General features: G+C 50.0%; 2 protein-coding genes across 9 annotated transcripts in view; one reads left to right on the forward strand and one right to left on the reverse strand.

Annotated features, from left to right (window-relative positions):
* The first annotated feature begins 548 nt into the window (after positions 1-548).
* Positions 549-9935, forward strand: LOC120875874 (NADH-cytochrome b5 reductase 2). The gene is made up of 9 exons (XM_040257632.1): positions 549-569; positions 2313-2456; positions 2680-2773; positions 5789-5895; positions 6170-6299; positions 6821-6904; positions 7601-7686; positions 8709-8808; positions 9672-9935. The coding sequence occupies exons 1-9, from the start codon at positions 549-551 to the stop codon at positions 9842-9844; spliced, it is 939 nt and encodes a 312-aa protein (XP_040113566.1). The 3' UTR covers positions 9845-9935.
* Positions 9936-12122: 2187 nt separating this feature from the next.
* Positions 12123-17651, reverse strand: part of PPFIBP2 (PPFIA binding protein 2) — a 158209-nt gene continuing 152680 nt past the window's right edge. For all 8 annotated transcript variants that reach the window (XM_040258465.1, XM_040258464.1, XM_040258459.1 and 5 more), the window contains one exon: positions 12123-16916. In XM_040258465.1, the coding sequence (XP_040114399.1) occupies positions 16845-16916 (72 nt within the window). In that variant the 3' untranslated portion in view covers positions 12123-16844. The remainder of the gene's footprint in view (positions 16917-17651) is intronic.

Consider the following 17651-nt stretch of genomic DNA (forward strand, 5'->3'; position numbering starts at 1 on the left):
TTGGGTACCTATCATCTCTCCCAACAGAGAATGAATGAATGCTTTGTCCTCTTTAACTCAATCACCGCCCGCCCCCTCCAAACACCTGGTCAAGGACTAGGCTCAGAGTAGGAGCTTATTATGGATGTCTGCTGTATATATTTCTGTGCTTTCTGAATTGGAGTGGATTCCCATTTCTTTGACCAGCAGAGCCTTCCTCCAGCTTTGCCGCAAGTGTAAACAAGCAAGTAGAGGAAGTTCTCCACCAGAGCTGCTCAGCGTGTCCGGCGAGAGGACCAGGATGCAGGGGCAGCCACGTAATAAACAAGGGATGCGAGGCAGGCCCCAGCTCCCAGCGGGGGGCCTCAGCTCCACCCTGGAAGTCCCTGGATTGGGGTCCTGGGGACAGGGCTGGAGCAGAGCCGGAATACCGCGAGAAAGAAGCTTCGGAACACTGGCCCTCAGGGTGGGGACGACAGAGGGGCCCACCGCCCGTCCTGGGTGCCAGTTTCCAGGCCTAGCTCCTGTCCCCGGAGTCCTCCCCGCCTCCCAGACAGCGCCCCGCCGACATGTTCAGCGGCTGGTTCCGGGTGGGTTCCCAGCAGCAGGGGCCCTGGCGGGAAGCGGCCAGAGAAGCCAGGGCGGGAGCCGGCCAGAGTCCCCGGGACTCCGCAGGCCTTGAGGAGCCCGGAGACGGTGTCATCCCGGCAGGCCTGGGAGGGGCCGGCACTGGGCGGGGCGGAGCCTGAGAAGGCCCGGTGCGGGGCGGGGATCTCCCAGCGTGAGAAGAGGGCCGGGAGGACCTTTCCCAAATCCACCCACTGGAGGGGTGGCAGGGTGGGGGGCGGATGCGGGAGCCCCGCGGAGTCCCTGGCAGGTGAGTGCCAAGCCCTCACTGGTCTGCCTCGAAGGATGTGGGTGTATCCTGGGTGCTAAGGTAACGGAGTATCCCAAATCAGCTGTTCCGGAATTCAGTTGGGGTCCTCGCTTGGTGGCAGGGAGTGCCTTTTCCACTCGGGTTTGCGTAGGCGAGTATAAGGCACAAGCTTGATTCAGTGGCCGAAGAATGGAGAAGAGGGAACTAAGTTCACAGATCAACTCCTTGCCCACCTGGCAGTATGTATTTAAAGAGTAACAAGGATAAAATGCATTAGTCTATGGGGAAGGGGCAGGGCTTTTTATGAGGGAGTGGGGTGCTACCCCCTTTTTATCCATTTTTGGTCCTTAACGTCTGGTCCTGCTACCAATGCTGTGCTGTGCTTAGTCGCTCAGTCATGTCCTACTCTTTGTGACCCCACTAGGCTCCTCTGTCCATGGGGATCCTCAAGGCAAGAATACTGGAGTGAGTTGCCATGCCATGCAGTCCTCCAGGGGAACTTCCCAACCCAGGGATCAAATCCAGTCTCCCGCATTGCAGGCAGATTCTTTACTCTCTGAGCCACCAGGGAAGCCCAAGCATACTGAAGTGGACAGCCTATCCCTTCTCCAGGGGATCTTCCTGACCCAGGAATCAGTGATCTCCTGCATTGCAGGTGGATTCTTTACCAGCTGAGCTACCAGGGAAGCCCAACTACTAATAGGTGTGTCATTTAATATGCTCATATAGTAAAATGGAGGACTCAGGGTCTGCTGGAGGTCAGATTCATTGCCATTGTGGTCTCAACTGGTTCCATCTGTTTTTTTCTCTTTTGTGTGTGCATATAACTTCCTTTATCTCTGAACCCTTCAACTTAAAGATTTATGTCCACTCCTGCTAAGGGTGGGTAGGGTGGGAGTTGGCAGGTTGTGAGCAAGGACACTCTTGCTAAGGGTGGGAGTTGGTGGATTCTGAGCAAAGACCTGGAGCAGCTCTGGCACCGGGGGGTACTCACCCCACCCCTACCTCTGCCTTAGCCGGACCTGGAAGGAGGGAGTAGGGGAGGGGAGCCCTATACCTCGTAGATGTCAACAGCTAATCCCCCCTCTTTAGCTCTGATCCTGAGGATTGAGGCCTTCATTCCAAACTGTGTATTAGAAGCACCCCCTCCACCTCAAGGGAGAGACTTCCAGGGCTTGCACCCTAGACTGTAGACAAAATAGAGAGATGGGCTTGAAAGGTCTGGTGACATTAGCACTCCTGGGCCATCTGGCTGGGGGTTTAACACCTCCCAGCTAGTCCGATCTGCAGCTGGCCCCTCCCCACACTCAGGTCTGCCGGAGGCTCAGCCCGCCTTCCATTCTGGCACCTTTACTTCTGCCTAGTTTCAGGCACCGTCCAGCTTCACACATGCCTTTGGTGTGGAGAGGGTTCCGCCGGCAGGACCTGAGGGGCCTGCTCACATTGTGTCCGGTAGGACCCGTCCCTGCTCTTTGCTGTCACTGTTATTGGGATCACTGTGCTCCTGTTTGCCCTGAAGAGCAAGAACGTGATGAAGAGTCGTCACATCACCTTACAGAACTCTGATACCAAGTACCCACTGCCTTTGATTGAAAAAGAGGTGATGGGGCAGGAGCCCCCTCTGCTATCAGGGCTGGGGGTGGGGTGATGTGAGAAGAAGACAAGGTGTGGGGCATGTGGTGGCTGGGGAGGCCAGGGCAGTGGGGTGGGCATCCGTGGCCTCCGGTTTGCTCTCCAGAGCATACACATGTCTGTGTATGTGTGTGGAGAGCTCCTTTCCCAGGCATCTGAGCTGCCCAGCAAGACTGCCAGAAAGCTGACAGAGCCTGTCTCTACTTTATCAGCAAATCAGCCACAACACTCGGAGGTTTCGCTTTGGACTGCCCTCCCTGGACCATGCCTTAGGGCTTCCTGTAGGTGAGTGGGGTTTTGTCACCACTGAGACCTGGGTGTTGCAGGCTCTCTGCTCCCATCAGAAACTCAGCTGAGGTGCAGAGGTTACCCTGCTACCTTGCTTGAGCCATATAAGCTCAGAGAGCTGGGGAGATGGGCTTGGGGACAGTCCATTCCCTTTCTCATTGTTCCATATGGGCTGACACAACACTGATACTGTGATGAGCATTGAAAAGAAGCGACTCTAGAGTCAGAATGTCTAAGATCCCATTGTCAGCTCCTTGCTGGGCAAGTGTAGGCAAGTCCCTCACCTCTCTGAGCCTCTGTCTATAAAATGGGGCTTCCCAGGCCTGTCTGCTACTGGTGGTATTGTGAGAAGTGATGGATGGATGTGAAATTCAAACTGTAAAGTGCTGTGCACTTGGGAGGGATGGGAGGAATTGATGTTCCCCTACTGTGGGGGGAAAGGCCCTGAATGTTTGGAGAGGCAGGAGGAAATTGGTGTCCTCCCCCGACCCCGCTACATGGATTCTCAGCGGGGGCTTCAGATCCATACACACACAGAGGTACCCATTGTGGGTACGAGCCTGAACAGTCCTAGAGTTCCGAGTTAATACCATTTCTAATTGTACCACCAGGCTTCCCAGGTGGCTCAGTGGTAAAGAAGCCACCTGCCGATGCAAGAGATGCAGGTTTGATCCCTGGGTCAGGAAGATCCCTTGGAGGAGGAAATGGCAACCCACTCCAGTATTCTTGCCTGGAAAATCCCATGGACAGAAGAGCTTGGCGGGCTACAGTCCATAGGGTCACACAGAATCAGACATGACCGAGGAACTGAGCACAGCCACACCAATCTGTACCACCACCAGATGGCTGAGTCTGTCTTGGTGTCTGCTAGGCCCAGAGCCTGAAACTTTGTACAAACTGCTAGTGCTGTTTGCCTTCCTGGTGGAGATCCTCATCCAGAGCCTGCTTGTCCTGTGCGCAGGGGACAGAACCTTGACGTCACCTCTTCAAGTGAGGAAGTGACCCACCAGGCAGTCAGCCTGGCCCCTGAGCCTCCTTGTTTCTTCCTCTCTTCAGCCCTAAGAGCTGAGTATCAGCTTGCTTTCCAGCCCTCTGCCTGGCCTCTGAGGCCAGTCCTATTGGCAAGAAAACTAAAGAATGAAAACCTTTGAGAAGTAGAATTTCTTAGAAACTGCCATGACCCACTCTCCTCAGTCCTGGTGTGGGCAGTGCACAGTTAGTGGGAAAAGTAGTTTAGAGGCTTCTGGGAGAGTCAGCTACGAAGATTCAGGGAGTGCTCATGCATCCCAGCTCTGCTGAAATGAAGCTGGTCAGAGATGGGGGCTCGGGACCAGTTGTGCGGACCCATTTTCTTTGAGGTTGCTGCCACGCCAGGCCCAGGTTGTCTGCATCTGAAAGAGCCTTTCTGAGGTTTCCAGCATCAAATGAGTTCTCAGCAGAAAGCTGCTGCAGGTGTTTATTCCTGGGTATCCCTGGTGACCAACCAGGCCATAGCCAGAGACATTGAGCTGGTCCTTTTTTTAATTTTATTGAAGTAAAGTTGATTTACAATGTTCTGTTAATTTCAAAGTGACAGAGTTTTATTTCTTCTTCTTCACATTCTTTCCCATGATGGTTTATCACAGGATATTAAGTATAGTTTGCTGTGCTATACAATAAGTCCTTGTTGTCTGTCCATCCTAAGCCTGTTCTTTCTTAACCCATAGTCAAGCTTCAGGGACCCTCAGAGATATTGGTTTATGCCCCATCCATCCTTTTCCTCCTTCCCTTCTCCTCCTTCTCCCTGATCTCTGCTTCTGTCTGCATATAGGCTCTCTGTCCTGTGCACACACGGCTTGTCCTCCCTCAGATACTCTGGCACAGAACTTCCTCTTGCCTTTGCCTCTTGCCATCTCTTGATTGCAGCTTTTGACCTCACCACTATTGCCTTAGTCACTTAAGTCTTCCAGCTTGGATCCAACAGAAACCTGAATGGCCCAGCTCATCATGTGATGCTGAATCCATAGGACTCTGGCCACCGTGGTCTGCTCATGTCTACCTCGGAGAGGCAGAATTACATGGTTCAAAACTTCACTCTGCCCTTCAGCAGACCCATGGGCCAGGGAGACACAGTGCTTCTGCTGGAACTCATGGTCTATGGATATCTAAATCCTGAGTCTCCACATACCTGTGAGCCCAGGCCTGCTCCATTCCAGGCAGCAGGATACAGATGAGGGGGCTGTGATTCATTCATAGACCCCTGTGATACATCCAGTTTAGGAAGAAATGACTTTGTGAAGGCAGCATGTTTTACTTTAAAAATGAAACACTTTTCTATAATTTTTAATACTCAGCCTCCAACTTTAATTAGCTCTTCCTGCTCCACAGAGTACTTGGACACAGTAAGCACAATGACGGAGTCAGGGCAGGTGTATGGGGTGAAGTGACTTGTTCAGGGTTGCACATGTGGTGATAAGGGCAGGCCTAGGATCCAGGCATCCTGGACTTGGACTCCTTCCCTTCTTGGTCGTCCTCCCATGCATCCTGCCACACTATGCACCCCCCCAACCCCTGTAAGCTCAACCCTTTAGAGCAGGAGTCCCCAGCCATGACCAGGTACTGGTCCGTGGCCTGTTAGGACCCGGGCTGCACAGCAGGAGGTGAGCAGTAGGCCAGCGAGTGGAGCTTTGTCTCTATTTACAGCTGCTCCCCATTGCTCACTTTATTGCCTGTGCTCCGCCTCCTGTCAGATCAGCAGCGGCATTAGATAGATTCCCATAGGAACCCAGATCCTAGCCCTAAAGTCACGGTGGAATATCCTGAGATTGCCACAAAACGGAAATAGAGTGCACAATAAATGCAATGTGCTTGAATCATCCCCAGACCACTTTCCTGCCCTCGTCTGTGGAAAATTTGTCTTCCACAAAACCAGTCCCTGGTGCCAAACAGGTTGGGGACTGCTGCTTTAGAGAAATCCTGGGTCCTGTTTAGGCTGGCCCTGCTCAGTCTTAACATTTGGTGTCTTTTCTGTAGGTAACTATGTTCATCTCTTGGCCAAAATTGACGGTGTTCTGGTGGTCAGGGCTTACACGCCTGTGTCCAGTGATGACGACCTAGGCTTTGTGGACTTAATCATCAAGGTAAAGGATGCCTGCCATGTCCAGCTGCCTCACTGTCGCAAGCCTGTTCAGGGCAGTGGGTGGAGAAGGGGTGCATGCGCTAGACAGGGCTTCCTGGCAGTGGCATTTAACAGTGAAGCTGTCGCCCTAGTAAAGTCTTCAGGGGTTGCTCAGAGCAACTGTGAGCACAGTGGATTTGCTCCTGACAGTTTCTGGTAGCAAATATATTCCTGACTTGTATGTGGCTGCAGTCTCGGGTCTAAAGGTGTGAAAACTGTGCTGCTTTATTTTTCAGATCTACTTCAAAAATGTACATCCTAATCACCCAGAAGGGGGGAAGATGACTCAGTACTTGGAGAACATGAAAATTGGGGACACCATCCTTTTTCAAGGGCCATCTGGGTGCCTGTTTTATCATGGGTCAGGTACTGGGAGCTTCACACTAGGCCTCCAGCTGGGAGGAATATCCCCACTCTTGTTGCATCATTCTAGAAAACTCCTAAGATTTGAGTCACATGCTCTTGTCCTTGAAGTCTTCATACATTCATTCACATACCCACTTTGAGATTATTAGGTTCATGAAGGTAAGGGGGTGATTTGGTATTTCCTCATCACTGTATCTCTAGCACAATGCCTGATACACAAAAGGCACTTGGCTATTGCTAAAAAATGGATAAAGCGTTGATGGGTGGAAGGAATGCACACTCATCATTTACTCACACACTCGTCACTTACTCATTCACTAGCTTGGATGAGAGTGCTCTGTGAGGCTCCATGTTATCTTCAGCATGCCTTCCTCCTTCCTCAGGAGAAAAGATAGTTACTCCCCAAGAATGCCCCAGCTCTATTCCCCCTTTAGGCCCTGGTGGACCAGGGCTGGCTGAGGAGGTCCAAGACGATGTTCGTGCAAGTTGTAGACATGAGAAGTACCCTCTTGTGATTTCAGGGAAGTTTGTATTCAAACCATACAAAACGAGTGAGCCTGAAACTAAACTGGTACGCCACCTGGGAATGATTGCTGGGGGCACAGGTAAGAGGCTACTGGGGGCTTCATCCACAGGGTGGACCCTGAGACCTTTCTCACTGTGGGCTCATGGTCCTGGAAGAGGCGATGTCAGAGATTCTTTCCCTGGCTGTTTGAAATGGGGATGCAAAGTCAATGGCAGTGCTTGACTCTGATCCTGGATGCCCTGCTCCCCTTAACCAACATGGGGGCTACACCAGGAGCCCCTGGAGCTTCTAAGGTGAGTTTGGGGGGCAGGCTGGGCTGGCCCACACATGGGCTCCCAAGGGCTCCTGGATCCTATTCAAGCCTGATGCTCCCTATCCCTTGAAAATGAATGCCTCAAAGATGAGAACAATCATGTAATGTGAACTACTACACGCCAGGCAGCATAATGGGCATTAAAAAAAACTATCACATTTACTTGTCATTGGTTCTGTTTTACAAACGAGGACACTAAAAAGCTCAGACAGTGAGGGAGCTGGATGTAAAATGCAGTCCAGTTTCAAAGCCGATGCTGCCCTGTGAAAATGAGAAGGGCTTTTGATGGACTGTTGCGTTAGAAGAGAAACCAAGATGAAGGGTAGTTCTGCACGCTGAGTTCTGGGCACAGAAGTGAGAAAAGTAATCGAGATCAAGGAAACCTGTGAAGCTGCTGCAGAACGGGGACTGTGGGCATCAGAGGGGGCGGGGAAGCCAGCCTGCGTGCTCACTGTGTTTCAGGGATCACGCCCATGCTACAGCTCATCCGCTGCATCACCAGGAAGCCCGGCGACAAGACCGTGATGTCCCTCATCTTCGCCAACCAGGTCAGTGCTGCTGAGTCGGCCCTGAACAGGGAAATAACGTTCCACTGTTTGCGGCCCTTCCCTGCCCACTGAGCTCATGCTAGTCTGTGCCTGCGGCTGTGGAAGGGCTCACTGGGCTCAAGCAGGGCCACTGGCAGCCAGAGAAAGTGAGTCTAGGCCTGTTTTTCCGTTTGTTTGTTTTTTTAATTCTGTCTCCCCAACCAACCATAAGCACTAAGCTTTCTGTTTTTAATACATAGTTCTGTGCTTTTCCCCAATATAAAATCATAGATGCGTTTAGTGGAAATTTCAGGAAATACAGAAGCATGTAAATAATTTACTTCATTTTTTTGTCTTTGTCCTATACGTGCTGTAGTCACAATTATAGTTTTTCATTTTTTTTCCACTCAATATTACATCACAGGCATTTTCTTCTCATTATTACTTTGTAAATACTTTTATCAGTCGATATCAAGTTGTACCATCATTTACTAAATTTCCTTTTCCAGGCTACTCTCAGTTTTCATGGATATAAATGATACAGTGATGAGTAACTGTGCCTAGGCTTGATCACAGATGATTTTCTTAAACAGAATCCTAGACATGAAATTGTTAGCACAAGGATTGTGACGAGTTTTAAGGTCCAGGACTCATGTGCAGCAAATCTCTGAGCCTGCAACAGATCTTTTGGCTTTGCTCAGTTTCCCTAGTGGAGGCTACAGCATCTGTCTTCCTCTGCTGTAGCTCTCCTGGCTTTGCCTTGCCTGGCACTCAGGGTGAATGCAGGAGCTGGGCTGGGATTGGGATGCCCAGTGCTCAGACACAGCCTTCCAGGTGGAGGGCAGTCACCCACCGCTTCCCTCCACCAGAGGGTGTTTGTTGTGCCGGAGCCTCAGCAGAACTTGTTGCCCCAGAGTCTGCAGGTAGCCCTCAAGCTAGTACTGGAAGACCGGCACAGGAATGTGCGGACCCACGTGCTTAGTGTGGGGAACAAGTAGGATGCCCTGGAGGAGCTCGGCTCATGCTGCTTTTTTTTTTCCTAGACAGAGGAGGATATCTTGATGAGAAACGAGCTTGAAGAAGTTGCCAGAACTCATCCAATGCAGTTCAACCTGTGGTATACACTGGACAGGCCTCCTGTTGGTATGGTCCCCTTTTGTCCCCACCATGGGTCAGCTCCAGCCTTGGACCCAACCAGTCCCTGGGTTGGTTGATTGGTTGTGAGCTTGGTGGCTGAGGCCTTGGGCTATGTCCCTACTGGGAAATGCAGGAATTTGAGGGAGAGATGATTTGGGCTGACTTGTTTGTAAGGGCAGGAGAGGGTAGGTGTCCAGCTTCTCAGCGGCACTCCACACACTGCCCTGTGGCATCAGAGGGATCCCTGGGTTATGCTGAGCACCCACTCCACACAGCATCCCACAGAGTCATCACTCACTGCATCCAGTATGGAGACTTACCCCTTCACCTGGCACCGTTCACCTCACCTAGGACAGCAGTCCTCGCAAGTTGAACCCCAGCCAGCAGCTGCAGCTCCAGCCAGCACCCAGCGACCAGTGTACACCGCTGGCAGGCTGCCTCTCCCACACAGCACTTATGCCTGCCTTGTCATAGAGCTCTCTGGCCAGCAGAGGGCACCACCCAACTGAGCGGGCCCCCAAACACGACAGGTCCACTGCCGGGCACAGTTCCCGCTCTCTGCCTGGATTCACACTACACGTGGGTGCATCTGTCTCACTGTGCTGTTCACCCTTGTCAGTGCTTAGAGCCGGTAGACACCAGCCATGGACTCAGAATCCCAGCAGTGAGCCTGGGATCTGGGGTAAATACTTAAGAGGGCTGCCTGGACCCACCCACATCCTCTACTCTCAAGTTTCTGCAGAAAACAGCAGCACAGATGTCTAAGCTTTGGCCAACAAAGCTCCCAGGCTTAAGGGAGGGAGGGTAAGAGGCCTGGGGTCAAGGATGCAAACTGGCTCCGCCAACAGCTTTTTTGTGCTTAACGTCAGACTGGAAGTACAGCTCAGGCTTCATTACCAAGGACATGATCAAGGAGCACCTCCCTCCCCCTGGGGAGTCCACGCTCATCCTGGTGTGTGGCCCGCCACCCCTGATCCAGACAGCTGCGCACCCTAACCTGAAGAAACTGGGTTATACCAAGGACATGATTTTCACCTACTAAAGCCTCTCTTGCGCTTTCCAAATTTGCCTGGTCCTGTTCATGGTTCACAGTGAGCTCAGCTTCACCACGTTAACCTGGGAAGTATCCAAAGACCCTTGTCATGTACCCTCGGGTATGCTGGCACTCCTCTCTTTCGGTGTGGGCCTAAGAAAAAGGTTCGAGAGGCAGGAGATAAAGGGGCTTCTGGGGCCTCCTTGCCTGGTGAGGTTTGAAGGAACTCCCTTTCAGTATCTTTTCCCATAGTTCAGTGAGATAAAATTCAGTGCAAGGCAGATAGCCCATGAGTGTGGGTCTGAGGGTGACCCGCTGGACGGGTAGAAGGCCTTGGCTTGCTCCACATGTGAACTGGCATCTTGTGTCCTTGGGAGGTCAGAACTGTCAAAAAATGCTGGGGCAGAACTCCAGGAGAATCCACGTGGGGTCACGTCAACTTGTGATAATTTCTCTTGACCCCATTCTTTCTAGAGTGTGGTTTTAAAGGCCAGACCTATTAGAGTGCTCAGGCACCCTCCACGTGCACGCTCCCTTCTCTTGTAGGAGACCCTTGAAATGTGAATGGTGTTTAAAATACACATCAGGGCAGTAGTCAAGGTGGGCCCCAGGAATCCTAGATTCCTTATACTTGGCACAACAAATGGAGGTAGGAGGTGCGTCTTTGTTAGCATTCTCTAAATGCCAAGTCCTATTCTGGAGTGGTGGGTTAGGGGTGGTTATTACAAACACCTATATATTAACTTTGTATCCTGCAACTTTACTGAATTCACTGATGACCTCCAGTAACGTGGTCCTGCCTTTAGTACTTTCTATATAGAGTCATCTGCAACAGTGACAGTTTTAATTCTTTTTCAATTTGGATTCCTTTTATTTCCTTTTTCTTTGCTGCAGCTGGGACTTCCAAAACACTTGGATAAAAGAGGTGAGAATGGATATCTTTGTTTTGTTCCTGATCTTAGCGGGAATGCTGTCAGCTTCTCACTGTTGACTATGATGTTAGCTATACCTAGCCATGAAAAGCTATGTATAGCCTTTATTATGTTTATGTATATCCCTTCTATGCCCACTTTCTGGAGAATTTTTATCAAATGGATGTTCAGTTTTATCAAAAGCTTTTTGTGCATCTATTGAATTGATCCTGTGCTTTTTATTCTTCAGTTTGTGAATGTGGTGTATCACACTGATTGATTTGTAGATACTGAAAAAAATCTCTGCAGCCCTTGGATAGTTCCCACTTCATCATGGTATACAATCCTTTTAACGTATTGTTGGGAGTAGGTTTGCTAGTATTTTGCTGAGAACTTTTGCATCTATGCTCATCAGTGATAAGTGTTTTTAATTTTCTTTTTTGTGATAATTTTGTCTGATTTTCATTATCAGGATAACAGTTGCCTCACAGAATGAGTTCAGATGTGTTCCTTTCTCTCCAATTTTTTGGAATAGTTTCAGAAGGGTAAGTGTTATCTCTTCTCTAATGTTTGATAGAATTCATGTGTGACTTTTGTTTGTTGGGGGAGATTTAAAGTTACTGATTCAAATTTCAGTACTGGTAATTGGTCTGTTCATATTTTCTTTCTTCCTGGTTCAGTCTTGAGAGATCATACCTTTCTAACTTTGTTCATTCCTTCCAGATTGTCCATTTTGTTGGCTCATAGTTGCTTGAAATAGCCTCTTGTAATCCTTCGCATTTCCGTGGTGTCAGTTGTTAACTTTCATTTCTGACTTTACTGATTTAGGTTTTTTTTTTTTCTTGATGAGTCTTGGTAAAGGTTTAGCAATTTTTGTGTATCTTTTCAAAGAACCAGCTTTTATTTTCACTGATATTTTCTTTTTTTTTTTTTTGTAGCCTCTATTTCATTTATTCCTGCTCTCATCTTTATAATTTCTTTACTTCTGCTAACTTTGTGTTTTGTTCATTCTTCTTTCTTTAGTTGCTTTAGGTGTAAGGTTAGGTTGTTTGGGAACTTTTGTTTCCTGAGGTAAGCTTGTATCACTATAAACTTCCCTCTTAAAACTGCTTTTGCTGCATCTCAGGGTTTTGGAACATTGTGTTTTCATATTTGTCTCTAGGTATTTATTTCCTCTTTGATTTCTTCAGTGATCCATTGGTCGTCTCTTAACAGTTTTAAGTCTATTTCGTCTGTAAGTATTGCTACTCCAGCTTTCTTCTGATTTCCATTTGCATGGTATGTCTTTTCTCCTCCTCTTGCTTTCAGTCTCTCGATTTGAAAGGAACCTCTTGTAGGCAGCAAATACATGAATCATCTTTTTGTGTCCATTCAGCCAGTCTGTGTCTTTTCTTTAGACCATTTGCACTTAAAGTAATTATCAACATATATTTTCTTACTGCCATTGTGTTGTTTTGGATTTGTTTTTGAAGGTCTTTTTTTCCCCCTTTTGTTCTCTTGTGACTTGATGACTATCTTAAGTGTTATATTTGGAGTCCTTTGTGTGTATTTATTGGAGAGGGAAATGGCAACCCACTCCAGTATTCTTGCCTGGAGAATCCCAGAGACAGAGGAGCCTAGTGGGCTGCTGTCTATGGGGTCGCAGAGTCGGACACGACTGAAGCGGCTTAGCAGCAGCAGTAGCAGTGTGTCTTTATATTATAGATTTTTGGTTTGAAGTTACCTTGAGGGTTTTGTACAGCAGTCTGTATGTATATATGATTAAGTTGTTGATCTCTTTCAACTGCATTTTAAATACCCTGCATTTGTACTTTCCCCACCCTTACAATTACTCTTCTTGATATTTTACATCTGGTTGTTTGGTTTATCCCTTAATTGCTTATTGTGGATAGAGATGACTTTACTACTTTTGTTTTTTATCATCCCTACTAGCTTTGCGGGAGGCTGATTTCATACCTTTACTGTATGTTTGCCTTTACTGGTGAGTTTTTCATTCCATAATTTTGTTATTTACACTGGCAGCCTTTTCTTTTTCCACTAGACACGTTCCTTTAGCATTTCTTGTAAAGCTAGTTTAGTGATGAATTCGTTTAGGTTTTGCTTGTCTTTAAAGTTTTTGACTTCTCCTTCAAATCTGAATGACAGCCTCGGTGGGTATTCTTGGTTGCGTTTTCCCTTTTACACTTTAAATATATCGTGCCTCTCCCTTCTGACCTGCAGAGTTTCTGCTGAAAAATTAGCTAATAGTTTTATGGGAGTTCCCTTTAATGTTATTTGCTGCTTTTAGTGTTCTCTCTTTAGCTTTAATTTTTGTCAGTTTGACAATCTGTCTTGCTATGTTTCTCTTTGGGGGGCTCTGCATTTCCTGGACTTGGGTGACTCTTTTCCCAGGTTAGGGAGATTTTCAGCTATTCTCTCTTCAAATATTTTCTCGAGCCCTTTCTCTCTTCAGGACCCCAGTAATGCAAATATCAGTGTGCCTGATGTTGTCCCAGAGTTCTCTTAAACTCACCTCACTTCTTTTCATTCTTTTCCTTTTTTCTTTTCAGCAGTGGTGGTTTCCTCTGCCACCTCATTCTGTCTGAATTACTATTTGTAAGTAAGTGGTAGTTTAGTTACATTTCTTGACCTTGGAGAAGTGGCCTTGTGTAGGAAGCATCCTTGCAGTGTATTCCTCTCCTTACCCAAGCTATGTGTTCTAGGGTTCCCCTAAGAGGGCAGCATGTGTCTTTATGTTGTGGTGCACTGGGCTTGGATGGCCCCCTGGTCTGGTTGGGTGTGACCCTGGGGCTGTTGCCCACCTACTGACAGATGAAGCCAGTTCCTGGGGTTAGGGCCAGACTACTGGCAGGCAGAGCTAATTCCTGAAGTCTGATTGTTGGGCCAAGGACCCTAGAGCTTGAGGTCATTGGTTCCTAACACAGTTGGGCTTGGGACCTGGGGTGTCCTGAAAGGCTGTGTTGGTCTATTCGTATTCAGGGCCCACCTGGTCCCAGGGTACAGTCTGGCCTGCATTGGGGAATTGTAGTTTTCTTGCTTTACAAGCCAGGTCTTAGCCCTCTGGTGAGTTGGGCTATGTTGAGGGGTGAACCCAGAGGCAGTTGTGGGCTCTTTAGTCTTTAGATAGCCTGTCTGCTGATAGGTGAGGCTGTATTCCCACCCAATTCTTTGGCCTGAGGTGGCCCAGTACTGTTGCCTGTAGGCCATTGGGCAGGGTGTGGACCTTGAGCTACTAAGCCAAGCTGTCAGCTGCCACCATCAACCATGTTCAAGCTCCTGAATGCTTCGGGGTATGGCTTCTGCAGTTAAGCCCCACTGGCTTCAGAAACAGCTGCTCTGGAGAGATCTGACCAGAGCCCTGGGCTTGGCGGCCTGACGTGGGGCTCAGAATTCTTGCTCTTGTGGGAGAATCTCTCTAATATAATTATTCCCTAGTCTGTGGGTCGCCCGCCCTGGGGAGGTGGTATGGGATTTGACTGTATTGCAAGTCCATCCTGCCTACCTGTTTCGTCGTGGTTCCTTCTTCATGTCGTTAACTGTAGAAGATCTCTACAGTCTTTTTTTATCGATGGTTGTTCTGCAGATAGTTGTGATTTTGGTGTGCTCGTGAAAGCAGGTGAGCTCTGGGTCTTGTTACTCTGCTATCTTGGCTGCTCTCCCCTCTGCTGAGCCAGAAATCCAGTGCAGATTTTGTTCTCCAACTTACAGACGTGGAAACAGACATGAAGCTCTTGTCCCTAGGTCATTCAGCCAGTAGGTGGCAGAGCTGGGCTTCAAACTTGAGTTTAACTCCAAGCTATTTGCTTTTTGCAAAAACTGGCATAGTAGCAGCGTTGAACTTGGTGTCACTGGATTTCTTACGCATGTGTACATGTGGGTAGCGGGGCAGAGTGAAGGCATACAGGAGAGAGAGAGAAAGACAGCTCGAGAGAATTCTCTGAAGTACAGTGGTGGCGTAACACAGGTCAGTCTCTCAGAGGGCCAGTGGGGGCAGCTTAGCCTTCATCATCCACCTGTTGAGCTCATCCTCAGTGAGGTCCCTACTCGGAGAAAGACACAGTGCCGGGCACTGCACAATGAGTAAGGTAGGTCCTCCCTTCAGATGTTTCTTTTAAACACAAATCATACCATGCCTGTCCTCTGCTTTAAACCTCTCACTGCTTCCAGTAGTCCCTCCCTGGACACTGTGTGTCTCCAAGGTCAATTCCAGGAGGCTGGCTTACCAAGCCTTTCTTGATCTGGGCTCCAGCTGACCTCACCAGATCCTTCCTTCCTTGGGCCTCCTTCTCGGGCTCAGTGGTCCTCAACTAGAGGGGAGCTATTGGCATCTAGAGGGGAGACCACGGATGCTGCTAAACCTCCTAGAGCACACGGGATGGCCCCAGCACAGTGACGTACCAGCCCCGAATGACAGCAGTGCAGGGGCCAAGAAGCTCTGCTCTTGCCATACCAACTCCAGGCACTTCCTTGGGTGCTGGGATGGTTCAGGTCCATCCGCCTGCAGTGCCTTTCCCCTCCGGCATACTTGGCCCTGACGCATCTTTCAAAATTCAAGTATCACCTCTTCCTTGGAGGCTTTTCAGTCCCCCTCCCCAGCCCTCCATTAAAAATGACAATTTGCTTTTTGGGGCTGTAGACACTTCTACTGGAGCCTCTGTAACGCTCAGCACACGCTCTTGTCTGAAACAGACCTGTACTCCCACCCTGGACCATCCACACCCTCAGGCAAAGACCTTGGCATTCATCCCTGTATCCCCAGTGCTTCTTGGCCCAGAATGGAAGGTATTTAACCCGCACATGTGAGGGAATGTGACGGTGGAGAAGGGCCTTACTCTTGGCTGCAGGGGCCTGTCTGTAGCCGGTCCTCAGGTGAGCTTGTGCTGCACACGGGTGAAGACAGGTGCCACACCACCTCAAGGAGAGCCAGGAGGTGCTCAGGTCAGACAGCACCCTGGGGTGGGGACCTCCAGCCCTCAGTGAAAGCCTCCTGAAAGAGGCGGGGCTGATCTGAACCTCGGCAGACAGGATTCAGTCTCGTGACAGGGAGGAGGAGAAAACTACATTCCAGTGAGGGAAAGGAAGGAGCCAAGGCTAGACACGGGTTCACGAGTGCTGAAGACTCAGAGGGGTCTTGGGTGCTAAGGCTTTTGAAGGCTAACCTGTGGTGGTTGCGGCACTGAGTTCTTAGCAGGATGAAAACAGTGCTTTGGGGAGGTACCTCCAGGGATGGTGCAGAGAACACCCGGAGGGGACCAAGTGGGAGACCCCCCCCACCCCAGCCCTGAGGAAGACAGAGAGATGAGGCCAGAGCTAGCGCCACCACAGGGAGGAGTTAGGGCCGTTGCTCAGGGGGGAAGGCTGGTTGGGAGGGGCAGGTGTGGCCGCTGAGCAGGCACCTCTCCCTGAGGTAGGACATACCTGAGATGTCTTGCAATGGAAAGGGCCTTCCACTCGAGGGAGCTGTTTGATCAGATAAATTGCCTCTGAGGTTGACAAGGGAAAGGCTGCAGAGATGTCTGCTCAGGTGCTGGGAGGCCCCGCAGCCCTGAGAACCTGAGACACCACTGCAGAAAAGGGCAGCCTTGTCAAGGGAGTCCATTCCTCCTTTTCTGCTGTCACTCCAGCCAGATTCCTGGGAACGGAAATGCACTACAAGCTTTCATACGGAAGCAGCCCCAGAGGGGGCTTCCTATCCCTTCAGTCATCTCAGAACATTCAGAATTTTTTTTTTCCATCAAAGCTTTTGTGACTCACAGCCCTTCCCCTCTGGTGTAAGTGCCCCCGGCTGTTGCTAGGGATGGCGTGAGTCATTGAGTGTGTGTCGGCATCTCACTGCCCTCCCTGCAAAAGCGCTCTACAGTCCACTTATAAAAGTACAAAAAGTACAAAAGCTGTGGTGGAGAGCACAGCACAGCTGAAAACCTGTGGGCCACCTTGTGGACATCTGTTCCACAGCCTCGCATTGTCCTGTCAGCACCCGCGTCGGAGATGCCCTGGGGCCCAGTCTGGGCTCTGTGGGTGGCCGTGGGCCAGCTTCCCGTCGAAGCGGACTCGGAACCCACACACGTGCCTCTCTGGGCTGCCAGCCATGAAGAGAGTCATCTCCAGTCCTCAGATCTGGGAGTGGCCAGGCGGGAGTCGGTCAGCAGCTGGTCCTGGCTCAGCATCGTCTGAAAGGACACGGCCGAAGGCCCTGCTCAACAGCATTCAACAGGTCAAGGCTGCCCTGCGGCTGCTCCATGGGGAGCAGCTGCTCCTGGGTTCGCCCTGACACCAGCGCCCTGTAAGTTCATGGTGTCCCAAGGACACCAACACTGTCAACAGTAGATTGCTCCGACCTTTAAAGGTGCCAGCTCATGGCCACCAAAGGTCTGTCAGAAGTGAGAAGGACAGGGCTGGGTGGGTTCATTTCAGTGTGCGAGCCAAGAAAATACAAATTGACAAAAGTGATCCTCTTTGGACTCAGGGAGAGTCCCCCAGTCTTGTCTTGCCTTGGGTTTGGCCTTTATAATCTGCTCAATAAACCAGCAAAGGCCTCAGCGAGGTGGACGCTGTGGCCAGTGGGCTCGTGCTGGGGCAGTCCAGAACTGACAGGCCCTGGGAGGCACCGGGCCTCACCAATGTGATTCTGTTCTCTGACTGGCCTTTTTCTGCCAGCTCTGGTCTGCCTGCCAGCCTGGCAAGGAGGATGTTATCAGCCCTGCTTGACAGACAGTGACTTGCCCAAGGTCGCAGACAGGGACAGCCATTCTCCCTCCAGAGTGGCTCCTCTCCCTGGGGTCTGAGCTGCTTCCCATGCTACAGTTTGTCCCAACTGGGCATGCCAGGATGGACTCATGCCTGTGATGTCTGTAAAGTCAGAGGCGTGACAGGAAATGTGTGTCTCATGGGCAGAGAGGGCAGAG

The sequence above is a fragment of the Oryx dammah genome, unplaced genomic scaffold, assembly GCF_014754425.2.
Source record: "Oryx dammah isolate SB20612 unplaced genomic scaffold, SCBI_Odam_1.1 HiC_scaffold_17, whole genome shotgun sequence".
NCBI classification, from domain to species: Eukaryota; Metazoa; Chordata; class Mammalia; order Artiodactyla; family Bovidae; genus Oryx; species Oryx dammah.